At 37.5% G+C, this 25,289-nt stretch overlaps 1 protein-coding gene across 7 annotated transcripts in view; it reads left to right on the top strand.

Moving 5' to 3' along the window:
- UBAP2L (ubiquitin associated protein 2 like) overlaps positions 1 to 25,289 on the top strand; it is a 50,107-nt gene that overhangs the window by 4,969 nt on the left and 19,849 nt on the right. For all 7 annotated transcript variants that reach the window (XM_044676395.1, XM_044676394.1, XM_044676393.1 and 4 more), the window contains exons 2-15: positions 3,888 to 4,017; positions 5,621 to 5,698; positions 6,577 to 6,687; positions 9,498 to 9,666; positions 10,306 to 10,401; positions 10,794 to 10,839; positions 11,432 to 11,544; positions 13,408 to 13,467; positions 15,574 to 15,626; positions 17,234 to 17,319; positions 18,574 to 18,745; positions 21,150 to 21,351; positions 21,905 to 22,182; positions 24,215 to 24,387. In XM_044676395.1, the coding sequence (XP_044532330.1) occupies positions 3,928 to 4,017; positions 5,621 to 5,698; positions 6,577 to 6,687; positions 9,498 to 9,666; positions 10,306 to 10,401; positions 10,794 to 10,839; positions 11,432 to 11,544; positions 13,408 to 13,467; positions 15,574 to 15,626; positions 17,234 to 17,319; positions 18,574 to 18,745; positions 21,150 to 21,351; positions 21,905 to 22,182; positions 24,215 to 24,387 (1,727 nt within the window). In that variant the 5' untranslated portion in view covers positions 3,888 to 3,927. The remainder of the gene's footprint in view (positions 1 to 3,887; positions 4,018 to 5,620; positions 5,699 to 6,576; positions 6,688 to 9,497; positions 9,667 to 10,305; positions 10,402 to 10,793; positions 10,840 to 11,431; positions 11,545 to 13,407; positions 13,468 to 15,573; positions 15,627 to 17,233; positions 17,320 to 18,573; positions 18,746 to 21,149; positions 21,352 to 21,904; positions 22,183 to 24,214; positions 24,388 to 25,289) is intronic.

Genomic DNA, 25,289 nt, shown 5'->3' with positions numbered 1-25,289 from the left:
GCGGCTCGGGCCTGGGGGGTGGAGAGAGCGCGAGGGAGCGAGCGCGGCCTGGGCCTGGCCTGAGGTAGGGCTCCCCCTTCCTCCCTCTTTATAACACTGCGCCTGAGGAGAAGGGGGGGGCGCGGCGCTCTCCCCCTCCAGCCTTACGTACTCCTTGGGGCCTCCCCTCACCCGAGCTAGGACTCGGCCTGGGTTTGAGCAAGGAGAGATCTGGGGAACTGTGGGACGAAGTTGCCCACGCCCCTTACTTTATTTTCTTAAGGGCTTTTCAATTTGAGTGCAAAGGATCAATCTTTTGGGGAGAGGTGGGCGATTGGTCCTGCCGGCTCTCCATGTATCTCTGGGACTGAACCTTCGCTCGTCTGTCCTCCGCCCTGTTTTCTTCACTCCTAGCTCCTTTGTCAACTGTTCTAATTGCTCTTCTCACTTTTGTCTTATCTTCTGGATTTTTGAAGGCATTTTCATTATTTCATCTCTTTGCCCAGTGAAGCCTTGGGTACTTTCAACAATCAAAAGCATGTGGGGGAGCTTGACCTCACTGCTTCAAGCCCCTTGGGTATATTGCACTGGAGCACCGGCTGTCTTTATCACTGTGTTCTCAATTGAGTTCAAGAACTGTTCATTAGTCCGTACTATGTGCAAAGCATTTCCCATAATGGGGCACAAATTCCAAATGTATCGTGTTCTTTCACCTTGTGGTGAGTACCCAGATTGCCTGTAAACTGATGCCATAACCAATTTGCCCCATGCTTGAAATAGCCACCCTTTTGGTGTGATGTTAGGAAAAGAAAAAGACCACAGTAACAGGCAATTTTCTACCTTCTTGATATCCTTGACTATTAGCCTAAAATCCTAGTGAGACCTTTTTTTCCCCCTCTTGTGTCCTGGCTTGGGAAACTTGTGATGTGCTTCTGCTGAGACATATTCAGCTCAGATTGACACTCTTCCTTAATACAAATTTAAAATGTTTGGCATCCTACTAGTTATTCTGTTGTCTAGTTGAGGTGCCTGATTTCAAATGAGCCAAGCCTTTCAGTGGGTTTGGTTGCTTCCAAAATGGACAGGAATTCCATGTCTAAACAGCTTGGTTTTGTGAACTAGTAAAAAGGTTATAAAAACCTGTTTTGTGTTTTAAAAGGTATACTAACCATACCTGTATAGGGAGATATTTTTGTCTTGTCAGAGTGGGATTGGATATGGGGAGGATACATATACCAAGAGGTCAATTTACCAAAGCTTCTTAAGAATTATAATTGACGTTAGAAGCAAAAAGATCTGCCAGGCTCTGGTGTGGTCGTCTCTGAATTGTTGCACTTAGTTTAGTACACTTATAGAACTTACTTTCTAATTGTGTTTTGTATCTCCAATTAGATTGTAAGCTCGAGGGCAGGGACCATGTTTCATTTTATTTTGGTATGTCCTGTGGAACTGGACACATAGATATGCAAATAAATGCTTGTTGGATCAATTATTTCAGTAAAAAAAAATTTAATCTCTCAATGGCTGTCTTTTAAGTTGCTGGTTTTCTAAAGAAAGTTTGATAGCTCCTTTGAAATCTATATTCTACCTTCTATCATGCTATTCCTTTTGGTTTTAATGATCAATTTGAGATTTCTTCTCTTCCCTCTCCATCAGCACATCCTTAAACTTTAGGAAAAGTAGTATGTAAGATGGTTCTCTTTCCTGCCAACTGTGGGTTTTTTCCTTGCCCACTGTTAAAAGGTACCAAGTTATGTACTCTAAGTAATGCTTTAGAACAGTCATTTCCTGCCAATCCTGCTCACTGTTTTGCAAGTTGTCTCAATCACATTTTATCACACATTTGTGAGAGAGATACGGCAATTCATTTAGGAGTGATGCCATAACCAATTTGCCCCATGCTTGAAATAGCCACCCTTTTGGTGTGACGTTAGGAAAAGAAAAAGACCACAGTAACAGGCAATTTTCTTAAAGATTTGTAGTATTTTTCCATTAAGTGTCCCAAACAGATTGAGTCCAGACAATTGTGCAAATAGCCAGAGCTATGTAATATCATTGTGTACCTAGCATATACTCTTCTAACTCATCTTCAAATTGAAATCAAATGTATGGTGGAAGGAAGTCAACATTTAGAATTTGTAGGTTGAGATGAGAAGTGCCAACTCAATACTAAGTTAGAAATCCTAGATTAGCCAGCTTTAAAATAAAACCAATATGAACACCTTTGTTTGTGTCTTGACATTGCTTTATCTCCACTGCTGGTTTGGATGCAGTGATGGTTAGTTAGTTAAATGATACTTGTATTTTTGTAGATGAAATGTTAAAACTTGACTGTGATGCCAGCCCAGAGAGATAGACTACTGTGTAGCATATAGCCTGCACTCCCTTGACATATTTGTATGTTTTTTTGTTGTTGTTAAAATTGGTGTCTGACTCTCCCATAAAATGTTCCCTATAAAGGCTTAACTACTTTTTTGGAAACAAGAAAATGAAACTTTTATTGACATTGTAATGATCAAGGTTGTATGTAACCATAGTGTCACAAATTTGTAAATAACTTGTCCCAAATAAATTCTTTTATTAGCAATTCAAAGAGAAGTATTTTTCTGTGGACTATCCAAGAAAATGAAAGAGGTGAAATAGCAGAACCTCATTACCAAATTCAGCATCCTATTTGTGACCATATCGAATCAGTTATAGGAGTCAAGAATTGACTAATATTAATTTCCATTATCCAAGAATTAAATGGGGCAGACATTTCTAAACTTATTAGAAAAGTGACCACTTTTGAAAGAGAATGAAGTAGTGACAAAATCCTTGCTCTCCATTTACCTACCATTGGGAAAAGAAAGATTTTATTAGTTTTGTTTTTTAAACTAAAAACAGCAGCTGAAAAAGCATTATAAGCTAAATGCTTAAGTTGTGTCGAGTTGTACTTTTTTAAAAAATTTTTTTAGAGTAGTTAGAATTAAATCTATTCAGATTTATAGAGTGAGCTTTCTATATGCTTTCTCTAACTCATATTAGTGCAGTCAGGAGATGACTTCACAGTGTTTCCCCATACAAGTAAGACTGTGTTGGGTGCTTTGGGCTTTGGCTATTTCTGCAATTCTGGGATGTTCTGCTTCAGAAGAGCTGTGGAAGGTAATGGCAGTTGTGAGCCTTTAGAATTTGGGGTTTGTTGACCAGCAGGTTAGATGGAGAAGCAGCTGCCAAGACAAGAAACAAAGATTACTGCTGGGAGAGCTAGTATTCCAGGCAAAGTCTTTGGGGTTAATATGTCTCTTTTGGAAGGCCCTAGTTTAAAAAAAGCCTCAACATCCTGTACAGATGGAAACTTTAGAGGGGGTGGGAGGTTTGGAAAAAGTGCCTGGATTTCAGAGGTAGAGGTTATATATTTCTTTAGGTTGGAGTACTTTGAACTGATTTTCTTACTGTGAGTGTGGGTTACTGATCTTTTTGGAAGGACTCTACTTCTAGCTTTTGGTAATTCTATAGTTTTAAGGCATTTGAACAGACTCTTTATCTGTGTGAAGGGGTTGGTTTTGGGGACTTTTTTTGCTTTTTTTTTTGTTTTATTAGCAGATCGAATAGGCTTACAGATAGCCACTTGCCAAGTACTAGAAGAATTAGAACAAGCTGTTAAACTTTTTTTACATGGCTGCCCATCATCAACAAATAGTAAACACAATATACTATGCTATACAAAATGGGTTAAAAGCCATAGTCCCTTAGGAAGCTTATCAATGGAAATATGATGTTTCCCCAAAAGCAGACACATTCTCTTGGTTTGCTGGGCCTAGATAAGAATAAAATAAAGTTTTTGATTAAGGGGAGTGAAAAGGAGAGTGGTAATATATTTTGACCACATTTAATCTCTAATAAAAAATTTTTTTTAAATCTTTCAGCATTCTACCTTGTAAATACTGTTATTTGTATATACTGTAAATGATGACATCAGTGGGCACTAACCGAGCCCGGGGAAACTGGGAGCAGACACAGACACAGAACCAGACACAGCACAAGCAGAGGCCACAGGTAAAGAAATCTGAGGGAAAGTAGAGTATGGGCAACCCAAATGGCTGATTGAGCCTTACATCCAGCACAGCTTCATTCTGTGCTTTGAGTTTTCTTTCTATATTCTGTTTTTCAAGATTAGACCTTAGCTCTCTTATTCTCCTGATGCTTTCTTTGTTAATATCATGTGCTGTTATAAAGAGCTACCCATTTTTTTTCCTTTTGCTATTTAATGTTGCTGTGTGAGGCTTTGAGAAAAGGGATTAATGTGACTTTTGTCTTTGGGACCACCTCGGCTCCAATTTGATGATAGCACTTCTTTTCCTTTTCTGGGTCCCTAGTATAGTATCTTCCTAATTTCTTAGATTTTCCACTGTGACCCCAGTCTTTAGCCCATATGTGTCTAGCCATTTCCCGACTTCTGGGTCTGATCTGTTCTTTCCCTTTTGTCTTTTGTCTTGTTCCTTTGGGGCCTTTGGAAGGCTTATCTGGTTTTCCCTTCACATGGGGACTTGGCCTTTACTCTGGGTTTTTTTCAAAATCATCCAGTAAAGACACCCTCGGGCTCTGCTCAGTTATCAGTTTAAAAGGGTAAATTAACCATCTGGGAACTAAACTTTATAGGTTCTTTTGAAGATTGGTTTAGATAAGATCTATTTTCAGTAGTGGTTGTTGATTAGTCTCTATTGTGAATACATAATTCATATTTGGTTATTAATGTGATTAATGAATTATATTTCATTATTTGGTTGGGGGGAGAATTTTGCTCAGAGTTTTCCCTTTACTCTTTTTCACCACTTCTCGAGATTCTTTCTAGCACATGGAATCTGATGCCCATTGAGGTTGTTACCAAGCAAGTCATTATAGTCCTAAGCACCTTATATTCTTATAATGATCATTAAGTAGGAAGGCTTATTATCCTTGGTCCAAACTTGTTCTTAAGACATTTCCAGACTTAGAAGCAAAAAAGGTAACCTTGGAAATTGAAATAGGCTTTTCTAATAAAAATTACAGTTGAGCATATATCTAGAATTGTGACCAAGCTACTTTAAAGGAAGAGCATTTTAGAAACTTTTGTTCCTATGGATAAAACTCCATTAAACATAAGCAACTTCCTCTTTTTAGTGAAATGACTTGAGAATATGAGAACTGTATTAATGGTTACTTCTCTCTCTTTAAGTCTTCTTTTCAATGTTCAGTGGGTTGCTTCCATGTCAGCATGAACAGAAGGAGTACTAGACCTCAGAAGACTTGGATTTGATTGCTTAAATCTTAATTCTACTACTTTTTTTATGTCTTTGTGGGCAAGTCAATTAACATTTCTGAGCCACAGTTTGCTCTTCTATAAAATGGGGATAATGATGCCTGCCTTATATATCTCTACCTCAAAGGGTTGTTATGAAGGTCAAATGAAATAATATGAAATGTATATATGAAAGTGCTTTGTAAACTGTAAAGCATCGTTAGATGTGAGGTGGTATTAGAGCACTTGGTGTCCTTTCAATTGTAAAGGGAAAAGGAATCCAGGAAAGAGATTTGAAATTAACTTTGCACAGGCACTGTCCTTACTGCTTCTCACTGTACTTTTCTGACCATACTCCCTGGTTTCCATCTCAACTCATAGGCTACTGCAGAACAGATTAGACTTGCACAAATGATTTCGGACCACAATGATGCTGACTTTGAGGAGAAGGTGAAGCAAGTGAGTATACCAATTTACTATGATTTTGAGTGGGGTGGGTGATGACTGGAGATAATTAGTATCAAGTAGCTATACATACTCCTGCATTACTTATTAGGATGCTGATTTGGCTAGAGATATTGGAAAGATTATGTAACTTATATAACCTAAAATGTGATTGACCCAGGCCAAGAATGAGTTCTTTCTCTAGTCTGAATTTCTTATTTATTTTGGACAAGTATATTGTTCTGAGAGAGCTTACTTTTAATTTGTAATTAATTGTTGAATGAATGGATAAATACTTATATGTTTTCCATATTCAGTGTTGAGGCACCTCTACCTGGAATCAGCAAGACCTCAGTTCATGAATGGTCTCATACTTTATTAGCTGGGTGACTCTTGACAAATCACTTAACCTATCTATGTCTTAGTTTACCCATCCATGAAATAGGGATAACAATAACAATTATTTCCGAGAGACAATTATGAGATAGTATTTGTAAAGTGCTTTGTGACAAAGTGCCATATAAATACTAGTGATGATGATGGTGCCTTAAAATACCAGCTTTGGTGACCTTTGTTATAAGCTGAGTCTTTTAGCAATAAATGTGTGTTGAGGATTTGTTCTCTGTGTGGCACTGAGTTGGTTTTGCACTAGCATGTATAAACTCCTATACACATCCCTAAACATGGCTGCCATGAAATTGATATTTTGCTTTTGGACCCAGAACCTCAAAATGTCACTTTTAGTGTTTTTCAAGGTATTATCTCTTTGATCCATCTCTCTTCCATCTCTTTTCCTCCCCCCCTAGGTCGTGTGTGGGTGTTCCCCCCCCCATTTTTTGTGTGTGTGAGAGATACAAACTGGCTCATGGTGATTATAGTCTTTCTCTTTGCAGCTGATTGATATCACAGGCAAGAACCAGGATGAATGTGTGATTGCTTTACATGACTGCAATGGAGATGTCAATCGAGCTATCAATGTGCTGCTGGAGGGGAACCCAGATACGGTAGGATGCTTAGCATATAATGTAGTTTGGGGTACATTTGGGAGATTATGATTCCTACATAATACCAAATAATGTTACACACTTTCAACAATGCATTACCTTCACAGACAATAGGGAATGCTTTTAGAATTTTGTTTGGAGCACATTATAGCCTTATAAAAAGGTGCCAAAAGATTAATAGTTCACTGTGTACGTGTATGTTTGTGGTGTGCTCTTTATTTTAACCAGTTATCCTTCCTTTAAGGAGATAACAGTGGTAGGTAAACAGATAAAATGTGTCTCTTCTGCTCGGCTCAGTATAAATTGTAATTTATTCTAGGCAAGTGACTTATTTTCAAGGCTGTTTTTGAATTGGAAGAGGCAGCATTTGATACTCTTGGTTATTAATCATAAGACTGATTGGACATTTTCATGGCTGAATAGGCAGTCACAATCTGTGCTTTATTCTTAACTCAGTATGTTCCCATCAATATAGGTGAGGATCATACAATGATATATTTCATCTTTTGAACTACTTTTGATGAAGAAGGAGAAATAAGTTTTGTAGCCTCTTTCATCTTGTTAATAAAGAGAGAAGGGTAGGATATTTAGCATGGATTGAGAAATTCTCTTAATTTTTCTTGAACAAAACTATACACTTTTCTCCCTTGCCCCCCCCCCCCCCCCCCATTTTCTGGGGAAATGTTTGTGGAGAATGATTAATTTAGAAGAAGTTTGAATTTCAAGGCTTTGAACTTAGGAGATTCTTGTGAAGGCAAGGGTCTTTGGCTTTAGCTACAAGACATGAATTATGGTATACTTTTTAACTCTAGAACATCTTTTTCACAATCTGTTTTAGTACTTCTAACTTTCCTTAACCTTGCAATGGAAAACTGAAGCTGGGGAATGCCAGTATATACCATAGATTCACCAGTCTTTCATGAAAACAGCAGGAAACAAGATAATTTTTCAATGATTTTAAATTTGCTTGGGTAATTGAGATCTAAACAGATCAATAATGTCTGTAAGAAAGGTGTAGAAATTCACTATTGTGTAGGACCTATGTGTAGATGTGAGCCGCCTTGACATTAACATCAGATTAAGAGGGAGGTAATATTTCCCTTATGGTCTTCTCTTCTCTTTCCCCTTTCTTCCCCTCAAAGGATTTAGAATCAGTAGAAAATCCAGGGGTTATCTGACCACTGCTTATTTTGTTTTACTTGAATTTGATTTCCAGGTTGTTATAACAATGAGGTTATTTAACCATGGGCAATTGATGATGCATTAAAGAACATAAAATGCCTCACTTGTTGTAACGTGCTTTTCTGGGAAGTAACTTGGGTTGGAAGATAGATGACACTTAAGAACTATGGATGGAACATTTGTTCTTGAAAGGACACTTTTACTTTTTTAATGGTCTTATTTGATAATTGCCGATGATTAGGGCCACTGCTGTTTGGTTCATGGAATAATTGGGAAGCTATCTCCTGACTGTCTTGGTTTATGAAATGGAACCTCTGCCTCCCTAGCTATTTTAAAATGTTTGTCTGTGACTGATTCTGAGCATGTAATACTGCTGTGTGAATGAGGGTATGTTGCATTTGAGGCTTTTAATATTTCTAAGAAGTTCACCTTCTCTGAGGTATATGTTTGAAGAGTCATTTAGCTGATTTTTTTTAGCTGTAAGTCTTTTTTTCAAACCTAAGTTTCGTTTTCTGAGAAAATTCCTTTGACTGTAACCTAGAGGTCAAATTAGTGTCCTTAACTGGGAAAAAAGAAAAGTGAATAAACCATTTATATCCTTAGCCCTCACAGTTCTGTAATTGAGCATTTACAATTCTAAAGAAGTTGGAAACAAAGATCCCAATGTATCTCAAAATATTCAGGTGGTACTTTTTTGATTTAAGGAAGAACTGGAAACAGGTATCCATTGATATGGGAAATTGCCAAATAAATGCTTAGATGCCATAATAAACATATCAAAGATATTATTGTACAGAAAGGAATGACAATTATGAAGAATCAGAGATACTTGAAAAGATTTAGGTGAGAGGAGCAGAAATAGAGCATACACTTCCTACATCTATTTAATGTTAAGTAATTAAAAAAGCAATAATGGATCTTTAGAACAAATAATGAAATATATTTCCTTCCTCTTGAAGAGGTTGGTTCTACCAAGGCATAATATATACATTAGCAAGTACAAGTTACTATTTCAGGAGTTTTTGCTTCTCTTTTTCTTTGTTATAAGGAAAGATTCAATTCTAGCCAGTGGGAAAGGGAAGTATTTCCAGAAATGACGAATATGAGAACAAAAGGTATCAATAAAACTTACTTTAAAAATTGAAATAAGTAGCATATAAAGCAAAGTAAATATTTTTAATGCCAATTCTACTTTTTGTTTCAATTGGCTAGAATTGGATATGTGTTTTTTTGTTTTGTTTTTTTTAGGGGGTGGGTGGAGGGTGGGACACTGGCTCAAAGACAATTTATGCTCAGTTCAAAATAAATGAGAGACAGAAACAAGTAAAGTCTTTTGACTGACCACTCATGTATCTTAGAGGAACACATGTAAAGAATGGTCTTGGAAATAATCTTAGCTGATTAATGATCCTTATAGGAAGGACCATACTTATAAATTATTGGTCTGTAACTTGACGTTTTTCTTTGTTTATGGCTTTCATTTGTATGGAGAATTATACATAGGGGGAATACTTGGAGTTTGAGATTGAGGCCATCTTAGATGTAGTCTTGGATGTCTTATGAAGAATCTGCTTTGCAGACTAGTAACTTCTTTCCTCCTTTTCCCCCCCCCCCCCCCTTTTTTAAAGCATTCCTGGGAAATGGTTGGGAAAAAGAAGGGAGTCTCTGGACAGAAGGATGGTGGACAGATGGAATCCAATGAAGAAGGCAAAGAGAATCGAGACCGAGACAGGGATTATAGTAGGCGACGTGGTGGGCCACCAAGGCGGGGAAGAGGCTCCAGTCGTGGACGAGAGTGTATGCATGTGGACTTATAAAAACCTACTATGAGTTATTAAGGCATAGTGAATAGAGTGCCGAACTTGGAGTCAGGTTATATTGTACCCATGGAACCATAAGCAAGTCATGTAACCTCTTAAAACCTTAGTTTCCCCGTTTGTAAAATGGATCAAACACCTATAAAACCTATGTCATTAAGTTGAGGATCAAATGAGTTAATGGATGTAAAATGTTCTGCAAACCTTAATAATTAATATTAACTACTATTAAGATGTTTGGACTTCAGGAACATAGCAGTGTCCTTACATGGGGAGGACTCAAGGAGTCTTAAACCACTCCTCCTTTCTCCTAATCACCTTCCCTTTCATGAAACTCTTAGTCTCCATTACATAAATCCTTTTCTATCTGTAGCTCTCAGATTGGCCAATGACCATCCCATAATCACTTGTAGTAATGATTTAACCCAGGGCTTTTTTATCAATGGAGTTCTCTATTTATAGCCAATATAAATGTGCAAATATTCACCTTTCCCCAAATACTATATAGAGATTAAAATTATTTTTATAGTCTACTTCATCTTTTCTTAAGCTGAATATGTCCTATTGTCCATGTTATAATTATTGTTGATTATGTTATTTGTGCATGTTTATATTTTAGTTCGAGGCCAGGAAAATGGACTAGATGGTGCTAAGACTGGAGGCCCGTCTGGAAGAGGCACAGAAAGAGGCCGAAGGGGCCGTGGACGAGGCAGAGGTGATCATCTTGCTAAGTTGCGGGCAAAAAGTTTATTTGCTGAAGTTTTGTTTTTCTTTAGGGGTTTGTCTTATTCTTTTTTTTATATTCATTTTAAAAATTATATGCAAGAATTGAGAGTTGCTGGGTTGGGTGAGGGATACAGTCAAAGTAATTTTGGTTGTTTTTGTAGTGGGTATTGATGCACTTAAATGAGTATTTAACAGATTAGGCAGGAGAGGGATCTTTGCTCTTAGTAATGATTTATCATATTAACTGATCCTCTATTTGAAACTGTAGAGAGAGCCTTTTATTAAACTATCCACTTAGCATCTGTTATTCCAAAGCTTCCTCAGTAGGTTTTATGGTATCGGCATATACTTTAAGACTTTTCCCCCCTTTTTTATTTTTAGGTGGCTCTGGTAGGAGGGGTGGACGATTTTCTGCTCAAGGCATGGGGTAAGTTTCATTGACTGGGAGTTTTGAAAATAAGTCATCCCCATTCTCTTTATTTTTTGGTGTCACCATAATTAAGATACTATGATGTCTTAAAGCAATTAGAACATACACGGTCCCATTCTAGATTAGACTAATAATTTAAGAAATCTGAAAATAAGACCAAAAGATACTCCTTCCTGGTTACACTCCAATCCCACAAAGGGCATTTCTGAGATGAGTAAGAGAAAGGGCATGTTAACTTCTATCTCTTTGCTTAGAAAAGTGGTTGCTGCTTAGATTGATCCCTGTCATCTTTCTTGGCAGTTTCAGTTGAATGCAGATGCTTGTTACTTCCCTGAAATCCCTTAGGAGTTTTGTGATGGATAGTACCATATTAGTCTAAATAGGCAATGGGTAGTTGAAACTACTCTGAAACGTTATGTAGGCTAGTGAGAAAACAACAGGCAGCAAATGGGTTTTGTAAAGTGGAGCCATTCCATACTGGAATTGGAGACAGAGGAAGGTTCAGGTGTTTCTCTGTCTTCATTATAGTGCTGTTTGGTGGCCATTCTTAGAGATAGGAGTTTTTTAAGTCTTGTCTCTTTTATTTTAGAACCTTTAACCCAGCTGATTATGCAGAACCAACCAACACTGATGAAAACTATGGCAATAGCAGTGGCAATACGTGGAACAATACTGGCAGTTTTGAGCCAGATGATGGGACGAGTGAGTTAACCTTTATATGTTCTGTTATCCCCCTGGGTATCTGGGGCACTAATGTTTTTGGGTTATTAGAGAAAAGTAGAAGAAATATTTGGGAGTAAAAGATATAGAATTGGTTCTATAATTCACCGTTTGAATTTCTAAAATGCATTGTAGTATTCACTGGGACATCTCTGTCCTTTGACCAGAATGAATGATATATCTAAACCACTGTCTACTGAAGGGAAGGAATATATCCTAATCCCAAACTACTGCCAGTTTGCTTTCTAGCACCAAGGCAGGAAAACCCTTCACTTTTCTATCAGGGGGTCTGAGCAACATGCAGGCAAGAAAGAGGTCCTCATCATTCCCAGTTCTCTTCTTCAGATGTCCTTCTTGGGTGGTGGAGCATTATGGGGCTTTATCCAGGGTACATGTATGTTCTTCTGAGCCAGCTTTGGTACCTGCTTGCAGAATGGATGTGTGTATAAAAGCATATATGCTAAGTTTGTGTGGCACTAACAAGATGTGTGATGGGTGGTTGTTGTTGTTGTTGTATTTTGTTTTTGAGGGGTGGGAGAAAGATATGTGTGTTGTTTTAAATATAATATGGGCTCCTTGTTCTCATTGGGTTCCTTCCACTTTTGAGGATATTCTTTGCCTGGTTGAGCAGTTATCTAACACCAGGAAAGCCTGCTGTTAACACTTTTCTAGTCTTGAAGGATGTTTGGATGCCAGCAACTTAGAAGACTACAATTTCATATATTATCCCTTTCACATCTAGGTGAATTTCTAGGATTTTGGGGGCTCTTTTGCATGAACTAAAGCTCTCATCCAAAAGATATACCCATAATTTTTTCCACTTAGCTGCTATCTCCTATGAGTCTAATTTGTCCCATTGGATGGAGGCTTGAAGTTTTTACTGGCCAGATAGATACCTAGAATTCTTAATGTCTGACCATTCTGTCATAAAATGTCCTGTTTCTATTTTAACTCTTCATGTTGTGGAGGTACCAACCTTGGGTGGCCAATTCTTCATTCTTCTGCATCTTTTGGACTGATAGAGGTAGCTGGTCTGGGTCTTTTTTAATACGAACATTGAAGTTAATGTGTGTGGGGTTTTTTTTTTTAAATCTTTACCTTCTGTTTTAGAATCAATACAGTGTATTGGTTCCAAGACAGAAGAGCTATAAGGGGTAGGTAATGGGGGTTAAGTGACTTGCCCAGGGACACACATCTGAGGCCAAATTTGAACCCAGAACCTTCCCTTCTGTAGGCCTGGCTCTCAATCCACTGAGCCACCTACCTGCCTCAAGTAAATATTTTTGATCACCAGTTTGATACTTAACCTATTAGTCTTAACTACCTTAATTGAGAGAGCAAATAAAGGCTTATAGAGATATTACTTTTAGTTAGAAAGAGTAATCAAATTCAGGATATCATCCTTAGATTGTAAACAGTAAATTTATCTTCAACAAGAAACTGACTTAAAAAGTTGAGAAGGGTGGGCTATTTTTCTGGTCTCTGCTAAAGTGGGAAAGTGGGAGGTTTATCTGGAAGATTAAGAGTTTGACAATCTATGGCTGAATGAAATTGTGTATAATGTTACCATCCATCATCTTGTTAGTGTTAAAGCTCTAGGTATAGGTTCATGCATTTCCATCATTGTTAATTCATGATATGAACATGTCCTCATGCATGATCCATTTTTGTGTTTTCATAAAAGCAACTTCCAGCATCCTTTCTTAATTTAAAAAAATTAGGAGAAAAAAAATACCCCCCAAATATCCACAGGTACAGTGGGAGTTGTGTACTGGGAACAAACGTTTTCATTCATAAGCAAAATTTCACTGGTTGTTTTTTCTTTTCTTTTCTTTTTTGTTTCAGGACTTGATTTCATGGGGGTTGAGGGGTCAAATTATCCCCGAAAATTTGAGACTGCTCCTGGTATGATACATCCAGGCGCCTAACTGCCCCGGATATTATTTTTATAGCTTTTTATAAATTGAAATATCTGTGGATATGTCATTCTTATTTCTTGCTGTTTCTGTCTGTCTCTTAAATTTTTTTTCATTTAGTGAATATTTGATGTTTGCTTTCTATGTTTTCTGTTGGAAGGAAACCATAGTTTTTTGTCGTCAAAAGCGTTTCAACTCCCACTGTTCCTTAGTCCTCTTGGCACACCCTATTCTAAGCCCATTCTCAGTCATGCCTGTATGAAGTAGTATCAGTCTGGTGCCTTTATTCTTCTCTCTTCAACAAAGTCACCAGAAAATTTTCTTCTAGTTAGTCTCCTTTTGACTTGATACAGGTTGAAGTAGAAATTGGTGAGAGGAGGAAGAATGAAGTTGTGTTTTCAGAGGAAGAATAGAATATAGTTTACTGCTTGAGTTGGATTAGAGTTGGACCTCTGCTTGGATTGAAGACCATCTTGTCTCCTATTGGAGAGTTTTGTTATGTTCCTCAAAAAGTCATTGTGCCAAACATATCTCTTCCTGTTGGGAGTGACAGGTTTTTTGCTATTGTTGATTATTCAGAAGGATTTCAAAAGGAAGTTGCAAGTGTAACATGAGTGCTTTCCTTTAGAGACTAAAATATATGTGAGCCTATAGGCTTTATTTTCTATCAAGAATCTTTTCCTTTTGTGTGAAATATAACTCTCGTATTAGTTAGGGAGTTAACTCTTAGAACTAGCTTTGGGGAGAAGAGTGAAGGAGGTCTTCTTTCCCTTATCAGGCAGGTATCATATAATTCTTTAGTTGTTGAAGAAAGTCTTAAGAGTACATCAGTACATTCACCTAATTTTTAAAATAGTACTCTCCTCACCCCCACCCCCAACTTGAGGATAGATATGAAGTAGATGATAAAAATGTAGAATTAGAAATTAGGGGTATAGCATAAACCTTCTTGTACTTTTAGTCTTCTTTCCTATGGACCCCCTTACCTCAAACTATAGGAGACCAGAATTAGTTTTTTAAATTAGATAAGAGTAGAGTAGATCTGATAGAAGGAGTCAGTATAAGAAATAGAGCCAGATTTTCCCAGGTTGTATTGAGAAAAATAATCATAGCCAAGGAATAGTGTTCTTATTGAATACAGTTTTCCCTATTCAATAGATAGACTTATTCCTGGCTGAATATAGGAGTTTGAGGTTATGTCCTTTAGTGTTGACTTTGGTGTTACATACTTTCCATAGTGTTGCTTTCAGAAGGATCAAATCTTTTATTTAGTATCTAGTAGAACTAAACATGGGTATGTCCTTAACTTTGAATTGAAATAAATGGCAGGTAATAATTGTTCACATTTCTATAGTTAAGCTTTAAAATCAGCAAAGCTTTTTTCCCTCACAACAACACTGTGAGGTAGATAGTCTAAAGTAATATCCCTATTTTACAGATGAGAAAACTGAAAACTCAGATCTTGTGACTAATGTCACAGTAAGTGTTGGATCTAGGATATAAACCCAGATCTCTTCTGACTCCCAAGTCTAGCACTACTTTATACTTCACTGCTCTAGATTTAGATACCCGTCCTTCCTTCACTGTTTTGTCTTCACTCAGCATCAAAACCATTTTTTTTTACTGAGTCCATCTGTGCTGCTAAATCAGTGTTGCCATTTCTTCAAATCACCTGGGATATTTTTTTTATCCCAGTTAAATAAGCTCAAGTTGCATGCTCTTGTTTATGTTGCCTTTTACCATCCTGCTATATATGACTTGGCCTTGGTAATTCCTATCAGGCCAGAGGGCTGAATGTTTTGAAGGATGTTACCCCGTGGGAGGTGGGGGTGGATAGTTTTTCGTGGCTTCCTTCATTTGAACTGATTGTAAAAGGCAATGATATGGTGAGTGTGAAACCATAGTCTCATTAAAATCTTATTCAGAGATGCTGCTTTGGGAGGGTCCATGATCTTGTGCTTGGAATTTTTTTCTGACTGCTAGATTCCCATTACCTCTTTGCCTGAAAAACATTTTAGAATATCAAATTGTTTCTGCAGTATGTCTCACCCCATAATGTTTTAAGTCACTTCTCAATTCTTCCCTTTGTTCCTAGGTGCATGGAGGACTGCGACAGAAGAATGGGGCACAGAAGATTGGAATGAAGATGTAAGTGCTTCCAAACATCCTCTTAAATTGAACATTCAGAGGTAGAAGTTGAGGTCTTCACTCCTTATTGTTAGTGGTCTAAATCAGGATTTAGCAACTTTTGAATAACTGAGAGATATTGATTCACTGTGACCAGTTTCAGTTGACATGGAAATATGTTGCCAGGGTCCAAAGAAGCCACATTGTGGAGGGGCTACATAGATATAGGTTCTTATCGCATAGTTATGCCTTGGAACTCTACGTATGCATAGCTATAGCAGCTTGCTATAAGATGTACTGCCCGGAAAGAGACAAGTCCTGGAGATCATGTTGGAAATAGCACTCTGGTGGTATTAAGTTCTATAACAACTGCTACGATCCAATATAACAAACTTATGCGCATGAAGGCATATTTTCATTCTTGTCACTTTAAGCCCTTATTCCTTGCATAACTCCATAATAGACCATAGGTGAGATACAAAGGAAGTAGAAGATAATGAATCCTTACCTTCAGCTATATAATCTAGTTAATCCTATAGCCCTTTTCATTTTTGTGCCAGCTTACTTTGTGAGAAGGATGTATTTGATGTTACAAAACTCCATTAGCATACCCCTTCCCCTCTTGCAACTACATAAAGTTACAAATAAAAGATCTCTAGGATCAATTGGATATATGCCCACCTGTATTTAAATAACTATATGCCTGTTCTGAGCTGAAACCTTCATGTTCTGAACCTGAGTTGATTTCCAAGACTGAATCCCCATTTTGTTTGGTAGTTGTTGCTCATGTTTCTGTTCTTTGTGAAGTCTTCACTGTGGGTGACTTAATGGCTAAGGAAATTACAACATCAGATACCTTCTTTAATCCTAGTTGCCAGGCTTTGAACTATTTGGCTCCAAGGTATTTTAAACATCAGACAGTGATGTATCATTTGAGCAGACTAACTTGAACATTTGAGGCAAATTTTGTTATATCCTCCAGAAGCTTGAACCATTTGGTTCAATCATATTGAAAAAGTGATTCTCCCTGCCCCACCTTTTCCCATTTGATTATTACTATTTCTATTCTATCTAATATTCTATTACTATTTCTAAAATAAAAGATTTTCATATAGCCAAACTTTTCCGTCGTAGACATTCTTTTACTTGTTTGGCTTTATGGAGGGTTAGCATGATACAGTAAAAAAAGAGTGCTTGATTTGGAATTAAAGGACCCAAGTTTGGATCCCAGCTCTCCTTCTTACTTTCTTTGTAACTTTACCTCTCAGTCCCAGTTTCTTTTTCTATAAAATGAAGGGTTTGGATTAGGTGCCTCTCTATATCCCCTTGAAACTCTTAAGTCTATGATCCTCTGAACCTTTTGATTCACTACTCTTGGGTTTCCTGACTTCACATTCATTATGAATAGAATCAAAGTATATAGGTGGAAGAAGCCTATCTGTGTAAACCATTCTTCCTAATTGCAGACCAAAGTACCTCAATGCTATTGAAAAAATAAGGTATTTGGTTTATCAAAGGTCTAGACAACACAGGCTTCTTCTTTGAGGCTAAATTACCCTTTCTCTGCATCTCATTGAATATGGCCTACTTGGAACTGGAAGTGACTCATTTCTTTATCTCTGTTTCAGCTTTCTGAGACCAAGATCTTTACTGCTTCTAATGTGTCTTCAGTGCCTCTGCCTGCAGAAAATGTGACAATCACCGCTGGTCAGAGGTAAGAAAATGGTATAATAAACTTAGTGTGTCTTAGGTGACTGTGGGGATGAATTCTGAATAAACCTCTCTTTTTCAATACTTTTAGGAACTGCTAATAAGCAGTTTTAAGTGATTATTATAAACTAAGACCAATAAATCCAAAGCACTAGCTTTTGTTAAAATGTGAATCCTATGGGGTTAGTTAGGTGGCTCAGTAGATTGAGAGCCAGGCCTAGAGATGGGAAGTTCTAGGTTCAAATCTGGCCTCAGACAGCTTCCTAGCTATGTGATCCTGGGCAAGTCACTTACCACTCTTCTTCAGCTGTAGACATTATTTTTGGAACCAATTTATTGTATTGATTTTAAGGCAGAAGGTAAGGGTTTAAAAAATAAAATAAAATAAAATGTGAATCCTAGTTTTCGGTCCACTTCAGTTCTCTGATAAATGTGTCTTTGCTGTTTTCCTTACATAACAATCCATCTTCTTTTCTCTGGGCCTTTATATGGGCTGATGTCAAGGAATATTCTCACAATATACCTTTTGAAATTTTTACCTCCCTCCAAAGCTCTTGATTTTCCTTAGAAGTTAAGTGCCGCTTTTAATCCAGTTGAACTTAAAATGTTCCTAGCATTAAGTAAGGCCTGCCATAAACCTAATTTCTTGCATTATTGGGATCCTCCAGAATAGCTATGGTCTAGATATAAGATCCCAAGGTAGATTTTAGAGTGGCATTAATGTTAATAGTTGCCATTGTTCCTTGAACCAACCCTGTCACCTATTGGATTTGATGTAACATTCTTCCATTTAAAATAACACTTGAGAAATTATGACAAATATAGGTTGTTAGTGATGATATTATCAGATATAGCTTTGGAAGTGGTATAAGACTAATTTTTTGAAAAAATCTCAATATAATTTTGTGTTAAATATGTGCTTTAGATTTATTGTGGATGAGATATATTCAAATTTCAAAACTTTGGGTGAAGTTTCCAAATTTTAGCAAATTTAGCCCTAACTGTCAAGCTACCATATCAAATTAAGACTTTAACTTGGTAAATAAATTAGCAAATTACTTGGCTACAGTGTATTGTGCCTTAAGTTTAGTTAGCACATTGCCTATATATTGTTGGAGTTTCCGTAGAAGATAAAATATAGGTTTTGTCATGTGATTTGCCTTTCGGTACTAGTGATGCTGTAATTGAACCAAGGTTATTGGGGAATGCTTGGAAGTTTCTGCCTTTGTTCATCAATTGCCATTCCCTTCTTTGTTAGAATCGACCTTGCTGTGTTACTAGGGAAGACACCTTCTTCAATGGAGAATGAATCAACCAATCTGGATCCATCTCAGGCTCCTTCCCTTGCCCAGCCTCTGGTGTTCAGTAACTCAAAACAGAGCACCATATCACAGCCTGCATCAGGAAGCACCTTCTCCCATCACAGCATGGTAAGTAGGGGAAACCTCTTCACCTATTCCTATCTCATCCCTTTCAAGAAGTAGTCAGAAGCTAATAGGTTTCTAGTGTCTTTGCCATTCAGATATAGAAGTGGGAGTAGAGGTAGCTATAGGTAAAAAGTTGATTGCTAGTCAAATAGGGCCCTTATTAAGTTTGAAAGAGGTAACAATTTTTATTGAATATCCATTGGGCCCAACATGCATTAGATGCTTCTCTTCAAGAAGGTGAAAGAGGTTGCTTCAGATTAAACTGAACAAACATTTTTTCTTACTTTATGAAGCTGACAAGATTACACAACTGATAAGCAACAAATCTTTCCTTTTTTATGTTGGGGGCAGAAACTGCATTGTTTTATAAACCAAATCCTTCAACTTATAGCACTTTGTACCATGTGGCTTTAAATGAAAGAAAAAACATGGTGGTAAAATTAAGCCAAAGTGTGATATCTTGTGCTAGGTAGAGACTGAAACAGATGTTGTTCTTGTTAAGGTCAGTGAATCTTGAAGCAAGCAGTTCTGGAAGTCTGGGTGAAGAGAGTTAGGATTTAGAGAATCTTCCTCCTAGAAGGTCCCTTGGAAATCATCTAGTCCATCCCCTTCATATTCCAGGTGATCAAATTGAAGCAATATTTAGTGAGGTCACAAAGCTAGTTAAGAGTCAGGTCCAATTCTTCTGCCTCCTAGTAGTACTCTTTACAAAATAGAGGTAGACTGGTGCAAGAGGCTATTTAGGAGAAAGATGGTAGGTATCTTGGGCCATGATTGAGTATCTTTTTCAAAATCAGATTAGTTTGTCCCTCTTAATTTTGTTGCCACACACTAAACATTTATGAATGAAGTCATAGGACTTACTGAAGCTATGAAATGCAGTCGGAGCCTGAACTCTGCTACATCTGGAATCAAGAATGTTTTACATTATGATCCTAAAAGGCTTAGGTTTCTTGATACTAGAGAAATACCTATTGGTATTAACCTCTAATATTTTCTATTATTACCACCTTAATTTCACACTCTGTTCCATGTTGCATTGTATTTATATTAAGGATATTTTGCTAGATTCACTCCCTTGTTTAGATTATGCAATGATTCTATATATAACTTCATGTAATATAGCCTCCTAGAGATAAGAATAAGTTTAATTCTTCATTGGTTTTTAAACTCCCTGAGAACAGCATGTGTTATAGTAGGAGTGTTTGATCAGGAGTCAGAAAATCTAAGTTGAAATCCTGACATTGCTCTTTACTATACTATATCTGTGACCTGGAGCAACTTGCTTCAGTTGCTTAGGCTTAATTTTCTTCATCTGTAAAATGAAGGGGTTGGACTGGATCCAATCCAGCTCTAAATATGTTCTTATCCATTATTTTCTAAATTTTGTATTTCTCGCCAGGACCTTACATAGTAAGGGGTGTAAATGTTGATTGAATTAAATTGATTTCTTATAAATAATATTTCAGTATTGACTTGTTTTAAAAATCACTTTAGAATTCTAGTATTTTCACTTAGATGTGATGTGGTGTGTCAGATATTATGAAGCATCTAGTACCTTGTACTAGATGAGTGCTTTATATTCACTAGAGATAAGAGATTGTCTCATATAATCCCTTAACTTTAACTAGAATGTCTGTAATTTATTATCTTGCTATTTCTGGTAGAGATTGATGTAGAATGAGAGAAATTGTGCCTAAGCTGCAGTCTGATGAATTCTAGGTACAAAGACTGCTGGCATTATTATGTGGTGAATAAGTGCTAAAGAAAGATGGGGATAAATTTAATTCCTTGGATATCTTCTAGAACAAATGAGACAACTTGATTGATCTGGAATGGGTTGGAGTCAGTTTTGAAATGCAGTTGGAGCCTGAACTCTGCATAATCAGTAGACTAGTTCTTTTATCCACAGACTGGCGAAATGGAAACACTTGGGCAACTGATAGGACCTAGACTCAGGCGTCTTTTCTGATTTTAAAGCTCAGATAAGGCATAGAACTGATAATCCACTATTGAAGCCATACGATTTGACTTATCTATTGTAGGATTTATGAAGCCTTTTGGCATCATTCCCTTCATCTCATCTACTTTTGAGCAGAGAGGAGAAACTCCCAAGAAGTCCTTTTGGCTTCTTGTGGAAAAGGTAGAAGTGGAAATGAATCTTGATTATTGGCTAAAATGATTTTTTTTGAATACCTATAATACAATTCTTTGTGGTTTTCTTGTCCCCTGTTGTCATGGGTAATAAAGTTGGTTGTTTTATAAGAACAGCCAATGAAATTTTTCCCTGCAGGAGGTGCAAAGGTATAATATATAGTCTTGACTCATTTAGCCTATGTCACTCTAAGCTAGTAATTCCATGTGAGAACACCTTAGTGAAATTCTGTGATTCTGTCTTGATCTGCAGGTGAGCATGCTAGGAAAGGGGTTTGGTGATGTCGGCGAAGCTAAAGGTGGTAGCACCACAGGCTCCCAATTCTTGGAGCAATTCAAGACAGCCCAGGCTTTGGCCCAGTTGGCAGCTCAGCACTCTCAGTCGGGTGGGAGCACCACCACTTCCTCTTGGGACATGGGCTCTACAACACAATCCCCATCGCTGGTGCAGTATGGTAAGGGAAGACAGGAGGTTATAGTTCTAATTGTTGGAATGTTGCTGCCAGTGGGTAGGTAGAGATGTATGGTGGGGTGAGGAAAGGGGCAGCCAAATGATTTGTTTCCCACATTATTTTTCCCTGGCTAGATAGATTGAGCCCAGGCAGTTGGGGAATTGCAGGAATTTATGAGGCTATGCATCTTAATTTTTATCTGATTGAATGGGTTCTTATATTCTGGTCTGAAGGCCTTGCATTGACCAGGAGATTTCAGAGCGCTTCTCCAGGTTCACCTGGGTCAATTGAGAAAAGCAGATTTTCCCACTTTGGAGAGTTCAGAACCAGGGGTAGGGCTATATATGATTCTACAAAAGTGCCCTGAGGAGCTTCTCTGTTTTATATCTCTGCTCTAGAATGGTGATGATGCCAATCAGAATGAAGCCAGCCTCTTCATCTGCATTGAGAGTGCTGATACCTCTTAGGCACAATCTAGGACTCTAGACCATAGTTTTCTCAGTTTATTCTGTACCCTTTGCTTGGTCTCACACATTTACATATTTTTCTTCAACAGATTTGAAGAACCCAACAGATTCAGCAGTCCACAGCCCTTTCACAAAGCGCCAGGCCTTCACCTCATCTTCAGCCATGATGGAGGTGTTCCTGCAGGAAAAGCCACCTGCTGTGACCACCTCTACAGCTGTACCTCCTGCCCCTTCCTCTCCATTGCCGAGTAAGTCCACCTCAGCTCCACAGATGTCCCCGGGGTCTTCAGACAACCAGTCCTCCAGCCCCCAGCCAGCTCAGCAGAAACTGAAGCAGCAAAAGAAGAAGGCCTCCTTGACTTCAAAGGTACTTGATCTCTTAGCTATGGGTCTTGGCATAGTTTTATAAATGCCTCTCATGGTAGATATCTAAGGCGCTAACTTAAGGCAAATAATTCAAGGTCATAGAGGAGTTAGGAATGCCTCTAACTTGTTGCCTTTATTTGATATTTTTTGTTAAAATTTTTATCAACTTTTTAAATATCATTTTTGTTTCCCAATGTATCTTCTTTCCCTGCCCCACATTTCCTTTCCCAGAGAGCTATCCTTTATAACTAAGAAGAGAAAAACAATTCAGCAAAATTCTCAACATAGCAACAAAGTCTGAAATTAGATGCAATACTCCATAACTATAGTCTCCAACTCTGCTGAGAAGGGAGGGAAGGGCATTCTTATCTCTTCTTTGGAGTCAAGCTTGGTCATGATCATTTCCCAGAATTCACTTTGGGGTTCCTCCATTTATAGTATTATGATCTTTATGCTATTGTTTTCCTGGTTCTGCTTATTTCATTTTGTACTCATTAGACTTCCCCAAATTATCAGCATTCATATTCATTGCTTATTAACAGCACAGTGATATTTCATTATATTTATGCTTCACAATTTATTTAGTCATTCTTAGCTAATAAAGCATCTTCTTTGATTCCAGTTCTTTGCCAGTACAAAAAGTGCTGTTCTAAATATTTTGGTTTATGCTGAGTAGTGGGAATTACCTGAGGGTGTAGTGAAGAGGCACTGGAATAAAAAGTTAGGAAGAGTTGAGTTCAGATCTGGTCTCAGTACTTGGACAAATTATATTTATCTCTGAAAACCTCAGTTTCTTTTTCTAAAAAGAAAACAGATAATAAAAGCACCAATCTCACAGGATTATGGTTAGAATCCAATGTCATAACCTACAAGTGTCTTTTAAAAAAAAAAATTTTTTTTTAACCTTTAACTTCTACGTATTGGCTCCTAGGTGGAAGAGTGGTAAGGGTGGGCAATGGGGGTCAAGTGACTTGCCCAGAGTCACACAGCTGGGAAGTGTCTGAGGCCGGATTTGAACCTAGGACCTCTTGTCTCTAGGCCTGACTCTCAATCCACTGAGCTACCCCTCTTTTTTAAATTTTAAAGAGCTATATATACATGTTAGCTATTACTATCATCATTGCTATCTGAGTGAAAGGGTATAGGATATTTTAATCATTTGGTTAACGGTTCCAAATTATTTTCCAGAAATTTAATTTAGTAATATGTGACTGTGAAATCTTCCAAAATTATAAAATAGTGTAACTTTATGAACTGGTTAAGACTCATGCCCTCAGGGGGCAGCCATGTGGCTCAGTGGATTGAGAACCAGGGCTAGAGATGGTCTTGTATTCAAATCTGGCCTCAGACACTTCCTAGCTGTGTAACCCTGGGCAAATTACTCAGTCCCCATTGCCTAGTCTTTACTGCTCTTCTGTTTTGGAACCAATACACAGTAGTAATCTAAGACAGAAGGTGAGGGTTAAAAAAAAACTAAAACCTTCTACATGATTGTGATGGAGTACTGTTGTGTTATAAGAAATGACAAGCAGGATGCTTTTAGAAAAATCTGGAAAGATGAACATGAATTGATGCAAAGTGAAATAATCAGAACCAGAAGAACATTGTACAGTGATGGCAATATTTTTTTGATGAATGGTTGGGAGTGACCTAGTTATTCTTAGCAATGTAGTGATTCAAGACAGTCACAGTTATTCAGAATGCCATCTGCCCCCTAAATACTGGAATCTAAATGCACTTGAAACACCATACAGTATTACTTTTTTCTTTCTACTACTTTTTCTTTTCAATTGCGACCTCTTCCAAAATGACTAATGTGGAAAAATGTTTTACATGATTGCACATGTAAAATCTTTATTAGATTGCTTTCCATCTCAGGGAGAGGGGGAGGGTTAAGAGAGGGATAGAATTTGGAACTCAAAACTTAAGAAAAAGAATGTTTAAAAAAATTGTTTTTACATGTAATTGGGAAAAAAATAAAATGATTAAAACAAAACAAAACAAACCCTTCTTCCTATGCCTCTTTTCTACAGATTCCTGCTCTGGCAGTGGAGATGCCTGGCTCAGCGGATATCTCAGGGCTAAACCTGCAGTTTGGGGCATTACAGTTTGGGTCAGAACCTGTCCTCTCAGAGTATGAGTCCACTCCTACCACGAGCGCCTCCTCAAGTCAGACTCCAAGCAGCCTCTATACCAGCACTGCAAGGTACAAGTCAAATCTGCCTGCTGCCTTGTGGTTTCGGTTCATGTCACTTTGAGACTGTTGATCATAGATATGGACTATCCTAAATCTGTTTGGGATAGGGAAGGAAAAATTGAAGGTACATCTTTCAGAGAATTTTATTTTAGTTAATTGATGTTCTTGTTTTTAGAAGTGCTTTAAATCAACACTATCAGGGTCATCGCTCATTTCCTTTAAAGAAGTAGTAATATATGCTTTTTTGGTATATATTAGTATATTCTGGTAATTCTTCAGACTTAATGCAGATGACATGTTAAGTATAGATTTCAACACAAATGAACAGCTTGCTTTTTGGAGGCAGCTAGTGGTATAAGAGATAGAACACTGAACCTGGAGACAGGGAGACTGCAGTTCAAATCCAGTCTCAAGACGCTTACTTGCTGTGTGACTCTGGACAAGTCATTTATCTTGTTTGTCTGTTTCTTCAACTGTAATAAAATATAGATAATAATAGCACCTACCTTGTAGGGTTGTTGTGAGGACCAAATGAGATAATATTTATAAAAAGTGTTTAGTACAGTGCCTGGGATATAATAGATATGTCTATATAAATGCTTATTCCTTTTCCTACCCACTTTAAGTGCTATTTTAAGTGTATGTGTGGGGAGGGGACTAATGTGTAATGTGCATGAAGTTGCACAATGTAATTGACATAAAAGATGTTAACAGATCTGGGGGGAAAGTTGGATCATTCGTATAGTTAGAGTAAGGGATGATTAACTGGACAGCCCCTGTACCACAGTGATCTCCATGTTTCTGGAAGGTTGAGGATAACTAGGCCCAACTCAGAAATGAGCAGCATTTGCCTGAGATCAGCCTATCTATTTTTACAAAATGTGATTAATATATATAGCCCTTCTCAGTCT

The sequence above is a fragment of the Gracilinanus agilis genome, chromosome 4, assembly GCF_016433145.1.
Source record: "Gracilinanus agilis isolate LMUSP501 chromosome 4, AgileGrace, whole genome shotgun sequence".
NCBI classification, from domain to species: Eukaryota; Metazoa; Chordata; class Mammalia; order Didelphimorphia; family Didelphidae; genus Gracilinanus; species Gracilinanus agilis.
The sequence above is the reverse complement of the archived record's forward strand: the minus strand, read 5'-3'. Positions and strand labels throughout refer to the sequence as shown.